General features: G+C 33.4%; 1 protein-coding gene across 2 annotated transcripts in view; it reads right to left on the minus strand.

Moving 5' to 3' along the window:
* LOC121739336 (cyclin-dependent kinase 14) overlaps nt 1-17,961 on the minus strand; it is a 127,077-nt gene extending 109,116 nt beyond the window's left edge. The window contains exon 1 of one of the 2 annotated variants that reach the window (XM_042131730.1): nt 17,771-17,961. In XM_042131730.1, coding sequence (XP_041987664.1) covers nt 17,771-17,840 — 70 coding nt within the window. In that variant the 5' untranslated portion in view covers nt 17,841-17,961. Of the gene's footprint in view, nt 1-4,102; nt 4,242-17,770 lie in introns of those variants that run through there. The other variant, XM_042131732.1, reaches the window with a different exon arrangement.
* Nucleotides 17,962-18,645: the final 684 nt, after the last annotated feature.

Raw genomic sequence — 18,645 nt, forward strand, 5'->3', positions numbered from 1 at the left:
TCTCTTGGTCCAAAGGCACTGAACAGAAATCCTGAACCTTTAAAGATAAAAGTTTTTAAATTGCAGCATCGCTTAGATAACTGCAAGCATTTACCACAATTTCGCTTACAGTAACATAATGTGAATAGTTAACATTCGTAGTGGTTATTTACTTGTATCCTTGTGCCTTATCTTGTTGATAACTAAAAAGAGTTAAATTATTATTTTTAACAAAAAATTTAAACCGACTTCCAAGGTAATCTAAAACAATAATAATATGAACTAAAAAGTATTAAATAACTCTTACTCTATAATAGTGCCTTTTTCAGAATTCGTCTAAATCTCAACTATTTCTGTATATACTACTTCATTACTTTGAAGTCGGTACCAGTCCCAAAAGCTTCAGATATTCTGACATTGACTGAACTCACGATAAAATTAGCTGGTACCGGCGTCAAAATAATGAAGACTGTAGTATGTACAGAAATAGTTGAGATTTAGACGAATTCTGAAAAAGGCACTATTATAGAGTAAGAGTTATTTAATACTTTTTAGTTCATATTATTATTGTTTTAAATTACCTTGGAAGTCGGTTTTAATTTTTTGTTAAAAATAATAATTAGTCAACTTTGATACCTGGTAGCTGACCAGGTGTCACACCTAGAGCTACACAAATTCGCAGGTATTTTAAGTACACGAGGCACTACCAAGAATTTATGGTATCAGCCATTTGAAAGTAAGTTATGTCTTATCCTTTTGGGATCCAGGTCTATTCATTTCACAAGACTTATAGCATTCATTATTGTTTCTGAGTGCAGCCACAAATTCTATTGGTGGAAATCAACATTTGTCTTCTTTTTATATGCTTTTGTCTCTAATAGACTATTTTTAGACTGTTGGTTTCCTGAACAACATAAAATAAATAAACCTATAAGTGAAGAGGTTTGTCATCTACACTCCCATTGAACCGATTTTAATTGAATCTGGTGAGAAGATAGGAAAGGACATAATATAGTTTTTGTTCCAAAAAATTACGGTTCCCGCACAATAACCGAAGTTTACGAAGTTTGACGCAACTTGGCTGGCAAATTGAAATAAAAATATTTTTTAGGGTTCCGTACCCAAAGGATAAAAACGGGACCCTATTACTGAGAGATGTCTGTCCGTCTGTCTTTCCGTCTGTCCGTCCGTCCGTCTGTGTGTCTCCAGGTTGTATCTCAAGAACCGCTATAGCTAGACTTCTGAAATTTTCACAGATTGTGTATATCTGTTGCCGCTATAATAATTAATACTAAAATCAATAAAAAATAATATTTAAGGGGGGCTCCCATACATCAAACGTGATTTTTGGCCTTTTTGGCTAGATTATGGCAACAGGTAGGCACTTGATATTTTTACAAATTCCTTAGTTTAAATGTCTACTTTAAAAGTTAACAATCATAATAATAATACGCGAACGAAAAACTTTGTAACCCTTTTTACGAAAAATGGGGAAACGTAGGTGCATGAAATTTTGCACTATAACTGTGCAAAATTTCATGTGTGTGTGTTTATGTTTATATGGTGCAGGAGTGCATCGAACTAATATTATTTTGAAATTATGCTTTTATCATACATTTTTTTAACAAATAATACATTACACACACTACAACACACACACATGAGAAATGACAGATTTTTGAGTGACAAGCCTATACGTACGAAAACTCTTTTATTTATGGTTGAAGTCTGTTGACAACAAGTTGACAAATTGAAAATGGATAATAGTTTTTTTTATTGAATCTAAGATACTATTAGACAATGCTTACACGGCCAGTCTGAGATCAGCTAAGTCCCAGAGACAAGAGTTGAAAAAAATATGATAAAGTCAATATTTTTTACAAAATATAGGTAGTAGTCCTAATGTCGTTGAAACTAAGGTAGAATTTCGACCATTGGGCGCTCTCTAGTAATATTAAAATAAAATATAAATTAATGGGGGACTCCCATACAAAAAACACATTTTTTGGTCTATTTTGCTCTATATCTATTGGTAGGGAAGCGCGCGAGTCCGAATCGCACTTAACCAATTATTTATTATTATTTTAAACTTACATTAAAAAGTGCCACTCACATTTCACTGGTGGGAATGTTCAGAACGTATTCAGTGAGAAATAATCTTCGCTCGTTTTATCGAATTTAAACTGCTGCCTAGCTGCGTCAGAACTCAGACGTAGCTAGGGGAGACGTTTTGACGTTTCGGTTAAAATAAAGAGATTCATCATGGTCCTTTTGATAAATAAATCATTAGCAGAAAAACATTGGTAGTTAATATAAATATCTGCAATATTTTCTGGATATGTTTGAATATGCCTTTTTAAAAAAATATATTTTAGACGTTGAAAAGTGACCTTATTAATAAAATATACAAGATAATTGATATTCAATTGACCGACAGACGATAAAAGGAGATAAGAAGAAAATAGAGCAAACGAAATTACCCGGATTCAAATCGAAGCTAAATTTATCGACAGCAGACTCGTAAGTAACAAAGGAATTGTATAATATCATGAAATATGTTATATTATCTACCCACTATCTATTCAATCAAGGTATAGTTAGTCCCATCACGACCAGTACCGATTCAATTCAAGTTATCATTAAATTTTCATGAGACAAGTATCACGATTTGTTTATCGCGCCACACCGCACCAATCTTGTTCGATTATGCGGGTATATCTTATTTTCCTGTTCTGAGGGGTATATTATTATATGAGTTACTTTAAATTCAAAATGAGCAGCTCCATAATATTTGAGCGACCTAATATCTGTTTGAGATTGAACATTATGTCCTGCATTTTTTTTCAATATTTGGCAAATGTATTTTTTATACTGAGCGGCATTTAATCTTAAATGAAGTGTTTCGAATACAAAAACCACTTTGAAAAATACTTTAATGAGCAGAGTATAATGACCTCACATTAAAACAAAAAAAAAAGGATTTGAAATAACTATTTGATGAAACACTTTTAATCAAGGATCCCATGAACAATTTTTTTTTATTACTATCAAGCAAATTTTTTGTGAGTAGCTTCAGTTCGATAAGAGGAACAACAATTTTATATATGAAATATATAATGTGAAAAAAGTGGTAGCTAACAGAGATAAAAAGGATTTCACACTTTCATTTGATGATCCCAAAATATGTATTGTTATATAGGTATTTGTAGGAACTTAAAAGTTTAGAATCATGCCTAACGATTTAGGGGGGAGGGGGTAAACCCCGTTTATATAATATATAATCATTCATAAATTACACAAATTATAATCCTCATGGAGCGTCAAAGAAATGGGTAAAAATTTTAATGGCGACCTATACCAAAAAAAAAAACAACGGGCTTCAATTATGAGCCGACGGAGCTCCGCTACGCGGGGCTCCCACTTCTGGGTGGTTTACAAATAAATAACCACGATGGCTAAGGCGGTAGCTTCGCTGCGCTACTATCTATCTATACTATCCTCACCTGACGGCAACGATTCGTCGCCCCGCCCCATTCGAATTCGCACGCATTTAACAATAATATGTAGTTTTCATTAAAACACGTATCAAAATATAAAATATAAAGCCTCAACTAGAATATCAGTAACCAATTATCATTAATAAAGCAGCTCACAAAAGTTTGCTCAAAGTGAACTTTTTAGTAGCTCGTAATAAATAAGCTCCACTTAGAAAAATTGAATCTATATTTAATATTGAAGTTGCCCGCTATGTATTTCCATTTTCCAGTCGCTCACTTAGTAATACAGTCGCTCGGATAGAATTTTAATATCTGAAATAGATTAATCGCAATCCACATTTTCTAAGCTCTTTCTGGATTTTATTATAAATCAATATTAGTCGTTAGTTTAGTATATTTTTCGCTTAGTCAAATTCATGCCACTCAAGTTATTAAAACAGTATGTTCATCATCAGTCGCAAAGTAATTTTTTATTCGCTCGTTTTATTATTTCCCATTATTAATTATATTCTTATCAGTCAATATTTTTTTTATTATACAGTATAATATTTATCAGTATAAATAATTGACTACATCAATCATGCATATCGTGGGGTCAAACGACCGTCGTCGGTCTTACGACTTACTTTTCTTGTGGCTGCCAAACGTATCTTCGTGTCCATTATACATCGCGTCCTCATCGTACTCGTACACCTTGAAGTTCTCGAAGGAATACAGTTTGACGGTTTGTAAATACACCACCCACTACACAACTTGAGTTTTGTCGTAACAACAGCTGTTATCGTCGTATCGATAACAATCTTGACGCGATGTAAACCCTGGTTTTGAAGAGTTTTTTGACTGAAATTTCTCTGTTCACTAGCTCTTTTGATTGGTTAACGTCAAAGTAGCCAATTAATTGAGCTGAACAATCATGTCAAAGAACCTTAGAGACTGGGTTTAACGGCCAACTTTCGTCATCAACGTAAAAACAACAGCCGTATTCGTCGAATCAACTCAATCGTATCTCGACGTAAGACGCAATTCGTCGGAACGTCGTCGCGTGATCGTCGGAACGTCGCGCCGCGCTGACGTAACGCCGGGAACTGGCTGGATGCCGTCTGGGCAGACTTCGCGCCGGCGCCCGGTGCCCGGAACTGTGTCACACGCGGGGGTTACCACGCGAGTCCCGGGGCCCCGGGATTTTGACCCCGGTTCACGGGACTTACGTAAAGTCCTGGAAACTGTATCAGGACTTGTTACAGTTTTAGGGACTTACGTAAACTCCTAGTAACGGTTTAGGGGCAGGTCGAGAGCTGTGCAGTCCGAATTGGCATGGTGAGGTCTTAGAATGAATGGAATAAGTATTATCCAAATAAAAACAGGAATTGAAGTGTGTGATTTATAAAAGTTACCTTTAATAATTATCACATTTATGAAAATTTTCATTCATCTATACTAATATTATAAATGCAAAAGTATCTCTGTCTGTCTGTCTCGCTTTCACGCCAAAACTACTGAACCGATTGTAATGAAATTTTGTACACAGATAGTCTTAAGCCTGAGAAAGGACATAGGACTTTTTCCAGTTATAAAGTATTTTAACTGGAAAAAGGGGTTGTAAGAGGGTGAAAATGCGTAAATTTGTTTAAATTAAGTTAGTTCCAAAAACTCATAACAGATGGCGCCAAGAGTCGCCTAGATCGCGCTATCGCTTGCTTATATGTATTTCTACAGTGTGTAACAAAAACTAGTGATAATACTTTAGGGTGTGTACATGTTCCTTGTAGAGAGTTCACTGTGAAAGTAGCAGCTCTGAAAGACGAACATTTTTTTTCAGTTTTGTATGGGCAAGGGCCCGACCGTCACGAGTTTCCCCATACAAATGTGAAAAAATTTTTGGTCTTTCAGCGCTGCTACTTTCACAGTGAACTCTCTACAAGGAACACGTACACACCCTAAAGTATTATCACTTGTTTTTGTTACACCCTGTATAAGAGGTGGTACCATGTTGGGCTAAGTTTTTCAATTCTTTCAATTGTTATACAAGTGATCAAATTACTCACCTACATAGATATCAGAAACAACAGCATTGAGCATACCAATAATAAATACTAATTACTAAATAGTTTATGGGTAAGGCTAAAGTTGTGTAATGCTTAATATGTAAAGCTTAATAAACTTTAAAATTTGGTATAAAAAAGTTTAATTAAAAAAAAAATTGTTTTGGGTATTTTGATTTAAGGGGTACCAGGGTTATAAAAAGCTTTTGACAGCAATTTTGTTGACACCGCGCGCTATGAACTGAATTCCACGCGGACGAAGTCGCGGGCAACAGCTAGTTATTTATAAATTACTGTATTTAAAATCAAGGATTGGTTTTAGGAAACTTGTCAATTATTTTACTCCATCAATTCAAAGTCATCGTCAGTTTGGTGTTGCTATATTTCACACTAAAACCCTATTTAAACCATGAGGTCCCTAAGGCTTTCAGCGCCTTTTGTCTGGCCACCCTACCTCCCGACCTTTCATGCATGCCTTGCACGCATCAATACACCGCCATGCAAGACTTGCCACGGTTTCTAATTGCATATAATCACCGCTCGTATTACTATAAAACACGCATGAATATGAATAACTAGTTGGTGCCCGCAACTCCGTTGCGCAGAAATCACTTTATCGCGCTGGAACCGTGCATTTTTTCGGTATCCTATGTCCTTTCCGGGGTTCAAAGTATCTCATATGTACCTATTTTCAGCAAAATTGATTCAGCGGTTTGGGCGTGAAGAGTTAACAGACAGACAGACAGAGACACTTTAGGATGTATAATATTAGTATGGATTTGCTCAGTAACTCACTGGTTAGCTATTCAGTACGATATTGGTTCTGTTTAGTCTACACTCTACAGCAACTTTGTAAATTAGCCTAAATACATAATAAAGAATCATGTTTGCAATTTTTCATGACATTACGCCGGTAAAAATGGCTATACATAGGTAATATAAAAGAACTTCAACAGTTTTAGTAACAGTACTTACCTAAAAGTTAAGAAATTTAAAAAGCTTGATCTCCTTCCTTACTTTAACGGCCGCACTCAGAAGCATAGTTTGTGCGTTTTATGATGATATGCGTGACACATTATAATTGACAATAGTAGGTAAGTTACATAACAAAAATTAATCGATAATTTAAAAATATCGAATCACTTCGTAGAGGAATTGCAATCGAAATTATCGATTTCGTACTGACATTTCAGTGGTGCCGGCGATTTAAGATGGCCGCCCTTTTTAATCGATTTGATTTCGATTCAACAGAGTCAATCTCTATTGACATAAGTTCCGTTTCATGCATCTCACATTTTTCAAATGTTTTCGTAACAATAATTTTATACTCCTATTTCAGTTAATATTTATAATTTTATATTAATAAGTTAACATTTAGCAACTTTTCATTTTTATTCATTTATAATTATAGGAAACATTTGTTTTTGTAGATGGAATATAATTTATTAATTTTGATTTTTTTTGTTTTCTTGTAAAAAAAACCCGTAGCAAGGAATATGAAAACTGTCACCCATATCATCTTAAGACCCAGTTTCATCAAGCAATGTTAAATAAATAATGGCTTGTTAAATCAGTTAATGGCCTGTTAGAGCTATCGAGCGTTCCACCATACGCTAATGTCATGTCAAATCGCCTAACACGGTGTTAAATTTTAATTCCTGCTGGGGAGGTCCGTTAAATATATAATAGGCCGTTATAATAGTCAAAACAACAACTTTCAAAGACAATATCCAATATCAATAAAAGAATCTGTTTTGACTTTTGAGTGTTTCCGCCATGTTTCGCCACATCCTTACATATTAATTATTATTTTTCATGTTATGCATAATTATTTATTTTCATTGTGTCAAAAATTCAGCCCTCGGATTTTTATTGACATTGCAAATACACTGACTGTATCAAAATTACCAAACCGAAATACGAGTAAGTAAATAAAAGTTTGTATCATGATTCATGTTTTCAGCTTTGACAGATCATAATTATTAACCTGGTAAATCATAAACAACTATTGTAGTGTAACAAATGTATGCGATCAGTGATATTTTAATTTGGTCGCATTATCTACCAGATGAAGTATTAAACGAATAAGGTGAAAATGACACATTGCAGCCAACATGTCGTATTAAACTTGTACATTGCAATTTCGTCGCCTTATAACAAGAACGAACGAATTGAATGTTATTCAGAATATTCACTCGTTGTTCACTTAACATTGTATTTACTAATCCGCTGTTAAATTTTTACTGTGGGACATAAGTATTTTAACAGTTTGTTTAATTTTCCAAGGTCCGTTAAGTAATGCCTTGTTAGGATTTAACAAACAGAGGTTGGTGAAATTGGGTCTAAAACGCACAAACTATAATTATAACAAGTTACTTTAATGACGATTATGACATTCTCATACGTTTTCTGTCAATCTTTTAATTAAACTGAAGTTAACTTATCATCAGATACCTCCGAGTGTGGCCGTTATCGCAAAAGCTTACAGTCCAATCACAACGGACAATTTAGCTCTTACGCAATCCTAATTCAACGATTGGATTATTTGGCCCCAAGCCCCAGACGCTAGAAGTTTCTCCTTGGCATTTAACCGTGAAAAGATATTAAACCTTCGGACTAGAGTCTACACTCAAAAGTAAATTAAGATATACAACATGAAAAATATTAATTTAACGTTGGGAATAAAATATAAATTCTCTTTCTCATAGTGCTCTGGGACGCAACCATAGTGGCGGGTGTTTTTTTTTCAGGATGGACATTGGTTTGCAAGTTTTGAAGATTCGTTTCTATTAATTTCCAAAGCTACGGGATAGGAGGCGCTACCAGAAAAATTGTAGAGTCCAGGAAAGAGCCAATATTATACAAAAGCATCCAAGCCGAATCCGAATTTTAGATCTTTTATTTTTGTCTTCTGACGGCTGTTGCGGTCGCAACCAATTTAAAATGAGCCAGGAACCCCCAGTGCAAAAGGGCCCTAATTTTATAAGCCCATTACGCTTTAATGAAGAAGTAAAAGGAATATTTGTAACTAAAAATAGTCCAGTAAATAAGGAAAACGAGCGAAAAGGAAGATTACGTTGCGAAAACCGCCCGCTATTTATTAAGTTGGGCGAGACATAAAAATATAGTTGCTTCATTAAAAGTTGGAGATGTGTAGCTGGAAGCGGAATTTTATTTTTATTCGTAAAGTAAATGACGGTTAAGTTTAGACACGACCTTCGTAAAAGTTAGCGCTCTTAGACACTTTTTCTTTTCTTTAGTTCATTCAAATTGCTTAAATACCTCGATCGTGTAAAAACCAGACACAATAGCTTATCTATTGTTATCGCGGCCGCATGTGGCCGTTTGAGAGTTGAAGCATATTATCAACATTTAAAAGCAGTAAAGTTTTTAAAGTTTATGTGGTACCATCCATCCATTTATCTCATGGTCGAAACTGTGTCATGTAGAACGAAATTTTACGGAAATGTTGTAAGCAGTATGAAATTATGAAGTTTTTTTCGTCCTCTCACGGCTTAAACCTAAAATAAAATTGCGTATGGATTTGAAGTATTCTGTAATAGCCTAAGACCCAGTTTCATCAAGCAATGTTAAATAAATAACGGCTTGTTAAATCAGTTAACGGCCTGTTAGAGCTATCGAGCGTTCCACCATACGCTAATGTCATGTCAAATCGCCTAACATGGTGTTAAATTTTAATTCCTGCTGGGGAGGTCCGTTAAATATATAACAGGCCGTTATAATAGTCAAAACAACAACTTTTTAAAGACAATATCCAATATCAATAAAAGAATCTGTTTTGACTTTTGAGTGTTGCCGCCATGTTTCGCCACATCCTTACATATTATTTATTATATTTCATGTTATGCATAATTATTTATTTTTATTTTGTCAAAAATTCAGCCCTCGGATTTTCCTTGACATTGCAAATACACTGACTTGTATCAAAATTACCAAGCCGAAATAAGTAAATAAAAGTTTGTATCATGATTCATGTTATCAGCTTTGACAGATCATAATTATTAACCTGGTAAATTAAGAAGAACTATTATAGCGTAACAAATGTATGCGATCAGTGATATTTTAATTTAGTCGCATTATCTACTATTATACTACTATGGAAGAAAGTGACACATTGCAGCAAACATGTCATATTAATCTTGTACATTGCAATTGCATCGCCTTATAACAAGAATGACCGAATTGATAGTTGTTCACTCGTTGTTCACTTAACATTGCATTTACTAATCCGCTGTTAAATTTTTACTGTGGGACATAAGTATTTTAACAGTCTGTTTAATTTTCCAAAGTCCGTTAAGTAATGCCTTGTTAGGATTTAACAAACAGAGGTTGGTGAAATGGGGTCTAAGCCTGGTTGTGGCCTTGTTTAAAAGTCTAATTTACATGCTGACAGAGTTGCGTTGACAGAGAGCTTTATCATTCCCGCGACTTTGCCTCAAACATGGAATGGAGCACCATGGGGTTTTAGTGGATAGATCATAGACCTAACTTCTACTTGGGAATTTCACATACTTAACCTGGTCCCTGGTAATCGTCATAAAATAAACCTAATATTATTTTAATAAAATTCTCGTCTCATGTTTGTGCGCGAAACGGCTCAACCGATTTTAATGAATTTTTGTATGTAAGTTCAGGTTTTTATGTACTTTTTACATTGATACTAAAAATAATTTATATGGCAAAACAACGTTGCCGGGTCAGCCAGTATAAGTCTAATTTTACATCGTAATAATACAGACGAGCACTTATCATGCTACGTGTACCCACCCTAACCCTTGGCATTTCACCGCATTGGCTACTGCCCTAACTAGGCCGCTATTTAGACCTATATTTATAGGTCCAATCGTAAGACTAGTCTTATCATAACATTGCATTACTAAATATATAGTAGAGCTATGATTATCGATTTTGGTATAGCTGGATTACCATGAAATGCATTTAAATTTTTTCCGAGGGTTTTATGACTTTTAGGAATCGGTATTTTCATGCATCAACTGTCATATTATATTGTTCTTGGTAAAAAATAACTGCCACGGGTGACGGGACACCAAATGTCCCATTTAGATTAGACTCCTCTTTGGCTGACTTAAGAAACCTACTATGATGAACACAGCTTGGTAAATGCCAAACAAAAGGGAAAGAACAACAGATTAAAGTCGTAAATCAAACGTCGGCCTTGACCCGGCTGCACTAGATAATTTCGTGCAGTTGGAAATAACCGGCATTTCACAGCGCTATATTTACGTGCATTTCCGATATTTAAGCGCCACACTCTTCTGTCGCGTTGCGATGCGTCGACTCAGCGTACGCGCTGCGACGTTTGATGTTACGCTCAAAGATCGAAAACGCTCAGTGAGCGGAAAAATAGCTCACAACTCGTTATGGTCACAGTAAAACATTCACATGGCGAAATTCGTGTTATGGGCCTAATGAAAACGCGCACGACGCGTTGTGGCAATCACAGAAATACAAAAAAGCGGAATTCGTGTCGTGACTCGTGGCTGACATGATCGAGTAGCGATCTCCTAGTCTCCGTCTGTCTAGTAACTTTTTACGCTTAAATGGTAGAACCGATAAATGGTACATCCCGTACATCTTATTTCCGAATACTGAGTAGCTACCGAGTGGTAGAGGGAAACAGAAGTAGATTAAAAAAAGCAGTGCAACGAATTGAATGCTTTTGATGAGAACATGCGTAAAAAGTTGTAAGTAAAAAATATGGAGATGAAGGATCCTTTGCCCAGCAGTGGGACACGATTGGCTGGTATAAGAGATGATGCCATTGTCCGATGCTGTCGAGTGTCGAGTTCCACAGACATTAATGAGATAATATTTCTGCGCGATTTGTTATTGACTCGACGCAATGCAGATGTTGCGTCCGTTGCGATAAAGCTACGTAACGCAAAAGCAATATGGCCACACTCTGACGTGTATTGGGTTATTAAATTTTGGAACATGGAATTAAATAATTGCACAAAAACTACAATAATTTCATTTTCACACTAAAAAAATATTCTATTTGAATGAAGAGCACATATAAAAAAAAGTTATTCTATTTGAATGTAGAGCACATTCATAAAAATATATTTTATTCTTAATATTATTTTCTTTTTTATTTCGAAATTTTCTAAATGTAACATATTTTATACCTTAAGTTGAGCACTTACCTCAATTCCAAAAGATAACCTTGCACACAACCGAAGTCGTGTAGGCATCTCAATAAGATTCATTTTAGCTTAGCATAAAATTGTAGTTTCGAGGATCTTCTTATTTTTCATGTGTTTTTTAAATACAGCTAAACTTGGGTAAGTGACAACCGGATAAGTGAGAAAACTGTATAAGTGAGAGTAATAGCTAGGACCCGTCATTTTGAGCTCCCAAAACCTCTATGAGTGAGAAACAGAAACCTCTGTTAGAGAGAGTCATTTTTCTCTCATGGACCTCTGTGAGCGAGACTGCTTCTTTTCTATACCTCTATAAGCGACAGTCGAGGTTTATTTTTTATTTACATTCACAGTAACAAATGAGAAAACAAATTACAAATTGAACATCTGCTAAAATTTAACATCTGCTATTTTATGACTCATTCTTAACTTTCGTTAAACTTCCTACCTTGGACATTGGATATTATTGTATTTGTTTTATGTGAATTATTATTAGATATCTGACATATTATGTAATCTTGACATGATTTAATTTATAATTTAGTGGTATGTAGTATTATGATTTATGACATACTAGCTGTTGCCCGCGACTTCGTCCGCGTGGACTTCAGTTTATAGCGCGCAGTGTGAATAAAATTGGTGTCAAAAGCTTTTTAAAACCCTGGTACCCCTTAAATCAAAATACCCAAAACAGCCGTGTAGTGTGCACATAATATGTTTTTTTTTTAATTAAACTTTTTTATACCTTTTAAAGCTTATTTAGCGTTACACAACTTAGCTGCATAATGCATTACACAACTTTAGCTTTGCCCAATAGCCAATACCCATAGGCCATAAACTATTTAGTATTTATTATAGGTACGTGAGTTATTTAATAACATGTATAACAATCGAAAGAATCGAAATATTAACTCGATATGGTACCACCTCTTATAGAAATACATATGAGCAAGCGATAGCGCGGTCTAGGCGACTCTTGGCGCCATCTGTTCCAGTTTTTGGAACTAACTTAATTTGAACAAATTTACGCATAAACACCCCCTTACAACCCCTTTTTCCAGTAAGAAATAGCCTATGTCCTTTCTCAGGCTTTAGACTATCTGTGTACAAAATTTCATTACAATCGGTTCAGTAGTTTTGGCGCTGTTGTTTTTGAATTTGATATCTAATCTAAGTTGGTAGGTGAGTTCTAAGTTAATACTTAATAACGTGTATAACAATCGAAAGAATCGAAAACAACCAGCTTAACATGGTACCACCTCTTATAGAAATACGCATGAGCAAGCAATAGCTCGACCTAGGGGACTCTTGGTGCCATCTATTTTGAGTTTTTGGAACTAACTTAATTTGACCAAATTTACGCATTTTCACCCCCTTACAACCCCCTTTTCCAGTTAAAAAGTAGCCTATGTCCTTTCTCAGGCTTTAGACTATCTGTGTACAAAATTTCATTACAATCGGTTCAGTAGTTTTGGCGTGAAAGCGAGACAGACAGACAGACAGAGATACTTTCGCATTTATAATATTAAGTATAGAACGTGTATAACAATCGAAAAAATCGAAAATCAAGCTTGACATGGTACCACCTCTTATAGAAATTCGCCTGAGCAAGCAATAGCGCGATCTAGGGGACTCTTGGCGCCATCTATTTTGAGTTTTTGGAACTAACTTAATTTGACCAAATTTACGCATTTTCACCCCCTTACAACCCCCTTTTCCAGTTAAAAAGTAGCCTATGTCCTTTCTCAGGCTTTAGACTATCTGTGTACAAAATTTCATTACAATCGGTTCAGTAGTTTTGGCGTGAAAGCGAGACAGACAGACAGACAGACAGACAGAGATACTTTCGCATTTATAATATTAGTATAGATTTAGTATGAGATAGGTAAGAGAATAGGTATGACATGATTACTATTTGGACATTAGATATCATTGTATTTGTTTTATGTGAATTATTATTAGACATCTGACATAATTATATGTACTTTTGACATCATTCAATTTATAATTTACTAGCTGTTGCCCGCGACTTCGTCCGCGTGGACTTCAGTTTATAGCGCGCGATGTCAACAAAATTGGTGTCAAATTGAGCTTTTATAAAAAAAAACCCTGGTACCCCTTAAATCAAAACAGCTGTGCAGTGTGCACATAATATTTAAATTTTTAAAATTAAACTTTATATTTTATGCCAAATTTTTAAGCTTATTAAGCCCCCCAATTACACAACTTTACCCATAAAATCAATGATAGGTTTAACGTTACGTCACTGCATAGATAAAGTACTGATTTATTAAATAACGTTATATAGAAATAACAATCGAAAAAAATCGAAAATCGAATGTAAGATAATACCACCTCTTATAGAAAGACTTTTGGGCAAGCGTTAGCGCGATGTAGAAGACGCACGGCGCCATCTATTATAGATTTTTGGAACTAACTTAATTTGAACAAATTTACGCATTTTCACCCCCTTACAACAAAATTTCATTACAATCGGTTCGGTAGTTTTGGCGTAAAAGCGAGACAGGCAGACAGACAGACAGAGATACATACATCGCATTTATAATATTATTAGTATAGAAGTATAGATTGGTATTTAGTATTATGCTTTTTGACATAAGATATATGTGATTGTGTAGTGTTGTGATTGAATTCGCAAACAATGATGAACTGACTGAGGGTGCTTCCAATGTTAGACCATTTGTGACATCTGGTGTGCTGAAAATAAAAATAAAAAATAAAAACTAAAGTTTAACATTCAAATCAAGTACCTAGTACTTCAAACAATTAAAGATTACAGATAATTCTAAGGGTTACCTGTATTGTCTGCACCACATGCAAAGTCACTCAAAAGGTTTTTTGATGAGCATGACATGGCTCTCCTATGGTTTGGGTGCTAAAATTTTTTTTTTTTTTTTATTATTATAAAATTGGGGCCGTCTATGGACTGTTCGTCCATATCCTTTTTTTGTTATTTTATTATTTAGATTTTTCGCACCAAGGATAATTGAAATAATATTATGAATTTTAATTAATTGTGGTCCATCACGCCATGGACACTTTTTTTTTATTATGTTTTTTTTTTAATATATATGTGTATATATATATTTAATAGAATAGAGTATAATATGTTATACATATAATAAATAAATATATATATTTATTGTTTTATAAATTGCATAATTATAATATTAATATTTTGAACGGTGAGGTCCCAGGTCGTTGTGGCGGCCAGTAGATCCGACATTTTCCGATTTCCTTAGATTTTATGCTGCTCCACCCTTTGCCTTTAGATGTTGTGACATTGGCTTGGTGGTGAAAATATTATAGACTATAGTAAATGATGAGAAACACCAAGGACCATAAAAATAAATTTATTAAAAATATGTAGTACCTTACCTATCACGTGCACCTCTAAGTCAAGCTATAAACGAATCATTGTATGAGATGGAATAGCTCAATGATTTTATATTAATTATCGTTTTCATGTCCAAAAATATGTTCAAATGTTGTTTTTTATGATTTTATGAACACTATTTACGCATCCACATCCACTGACATATTTTTCTTTTTTCTTCTTCTTTTCCTTTGTCATGTCGTTTGTTCTTTATTTTTATAATTTTGACATATTATTAAGTAAGATGGAAATTATTAGGCATGCATTTATTAATAATTATTATGACAAATTATATTTAAGAATGTATCCTAAATTAACATTTGCACGTCGAGAAAATTGACAAAATATGTGAAGCACTGTTAGAATAGTAACAGTTATTGTACCTTAATGCAAATAAAGAATATTATTATTAAATGTTTTCATACCATTGTTTTTGTATTGTCTTCAATATTGTACCCATTCTATTTTGTTGACCTAAAAAACATTGTTTTTTATTGCATCCTTTTCGAACTGACTTACTCAGTTTATTGTTAACCAATTGCGAAGGAAAATTCTGTTCTGTATCATGTCAAAACGGAAAATTAAAGTACTGTCACTGAGTGATAAACTTAAAATAGTGAATGCGTTTGAATGCGGTTGTTGATCAAGCAATATTCAACAAAATATATGAGTTAGAGAAAAACATTCAAAATACAAAAACAGAAAACCAAACGAAATTGACGAATTTTTAAAAATGTTAATAAGTTCTAAATAAAATTAAAATTACATAGTCCATGAATTTTTGACTTGTCATTTCTGCATACCTCTATAAGAGAGAAACGCTAACCTTGTACCTGAATAAGCGAGAAACTCGGGTTAGTGAGAAACCTCTATGAGTGAGAATGAAATCGTGTTACCTTGAACTCTAGCTTATCCAGGTTTGGCTGCATCTTTGGAAATAAATATTAAGAAACAAAATTGTTCGGTTCAAACCTTTTTAATACAGATTCGCTAACAATTTATTCAATAAAAATGTAACATACATTTTTATTGAATAAATAATCTTAGTTATTACTTATATTTCAATGATAAAGATTTTTGTCTGAGGTGAGTTTGTAAATTAATTACAGCCAAAGTATTATGTTTTATTAAAATGTTTATGATTTAAACCCTTTTAAATATTGTGCTTTATATCTCATATTTTTTACATTTCGTTATTATATTGGAACTAGGTAAACCGGGAGTCAATACATAACAAAATGGAATATGTCCTCGCCTTAACAAGATAATTTATACTGACAAGCAAGAAGTTGTAAAATTGTGATCTGATTTTAATTTTTCCATGTCTGGTGATAAACAGACAGAAGAACCTGAAAATGATCTTATTAATGAAATTATTACATTTTTCTTTTTAAATATTCAGGACATAAAGATTAAACATATAAGAAAAAGTTAAACATATAAGAAAATGTTGCCTCAAAATGATATTTTCAACTGAATTTTACCTTTTAAATGGCAACAACATTTCTGGGCACATTATAATTAGCATCTTTTAAAATCATACAAACTATTTTAGTCTTAATCGCTTAGTGAATAACTTAAAAGTGAGTTTGATGTCAACTAGAATTATAGTTAGGTACTCGTTTTCAAATACTCAGGGAAGTTATAATAAAGTGTGTGATGCATTGATGAGGTTATAACATAAACAACAATGTTATTGACATTATAATGAGTCAATAAAATTATAAATAGATGCAAATAATACTTCATAGTGTGAGCACACTTCGTAGAGGGAAGTTATTTAACACTGATGCAACCTTTTTTTAAATAGTAGTTGGCCTGAGATTGCCCTTATGGTATTAATGCTCCCATTTGTAGTATTTTTTTTTAGATAGTTTTTTTAATGAATAGTCCATCAAGAAAGTGAAGAAATTAAAAAGTGGCAACATCATAGTGTCATCCCTTTTTTTTCTTAGATTTGAAATGGTCAACACTACGATGTTGCCACTTTTTAATTTCTTCACTTTCTTGACACACTATACATTTGTACATAATAATATGCTAGAACCTTACAGGAGAGTACAAAATACTTAGATATTAAGTCTGTTCCGGTCATATTAAATCCCAGGAAATCTTTTTTATATAAATTATAATACAAACTTTGAGGATAAGATTATAATAAAGGGATTCCTATTTTAGAAGTTTCATTGGAATGCCCTGCCTAATAAAGCAAGTATGGCGCTTAGTATTTGGGAATAAAATAATTAACAATTTAGCTACAAAACATTTATCATTGTAAGTGAAATTTCGGTCAATAGAAACTAGAAAGTAAGTTGCAAAATGTTGTCTAAATACCTAACTTGAATTATTTAACCAGTGAGAGAGAGATTACAGTACATACAAAGATTATAATATTATGATTGAAACAAAATATATAATATGGTTATGTTGTGAACCAAGACAAATAAATTCATACTACAGTTTTAACAACAAGCCGACTTCTGAGTATTCATAACACTTGTTCCAAAGTTTACAACACTTAAAAAAGTTGTTTCTTTTGGCCTGTGACGACAACATAAGTTATGGCATAAAATGAGAGTGTAAAGATTTAAAATATTTGCGTTTTATGCTTATATTTATGTAATAAATAATGCAATACTAAAATAAATACATTGACAACCATAAACTTACCATCTTTGACATTCTTGGAAGATTGCGAAGATGACACACGGGGTATAGGTTTATCACTCGCACAATACATTTTAGCTGTCTGTTTAAAGTTAAATTACTTAAACACTTACATATATATATACGCTTTTCACATTATTAACTCAGTAAAATTTTTTTGTCACGATTTAATTACACATGCGAAAGACGGCGGCCATTCCACATTCCAAATACAATTGTAAATATGGCGTATAGACAAAAGAAAAATGTAAGGGCCACAGATTACTAGTATATAAGTGAAATGTCATAGAGTCTGGCTAGCGAAAGATGACTGGAAAAAGGCGGCAAATTCAAAAAATCTACGTATCGCAACCTTGTCTATAGTCGGAATTATAGTTTTGATACTTGATTATTTATGACAATAATATTATATTTAAGTTTGGATAACTCATTTCAAGAATAAGTTTATTGTTGTTATTTACTTAAATTTTATTTTGCAATACATTTCATTGTGTTTTGTTTTTGACGAAAACTCTTGCATGTTTTTGTCGGAGTATTAAAACTTCTATAATACTTACCGTACATCATTAAATATATTACAAAATATAATTTAACCAAACAATTATCTTCATTTTCTTAAACTAAATTGTCACTACTGTTTCTAAGTTTAAATATAATTTAATTTAAATGTTAAATAATTTCGTATAATATTATATTATTGTTACTCGCAAGCATCATAGATTGTATTAATTATACTCAAATATTTTTAATACATACTTGTACATGCCTGAAAGTAATAACCCCCCCTTGCAAGTTGATTAAAAACCAAGGATTAAGGGGAGATGAAAAAACAACACAGAAAATCAAAGGTTGCGGAATTTTATTTCGCATTTTATATA

This window comes from Aricia agestis, chromosome Z (assembly GCF_905147365.1).
Source record: "Aricia agestis chromosome Z, ilAriAges1.1, whole genome shotgun sequence".
Classification (NCBI taxonomy): Eukaryota; Metazoa; Arthropoda; class Insecta; order Lepidoptera; family Lycaenidae; genus Aricia; species Aricia agestis.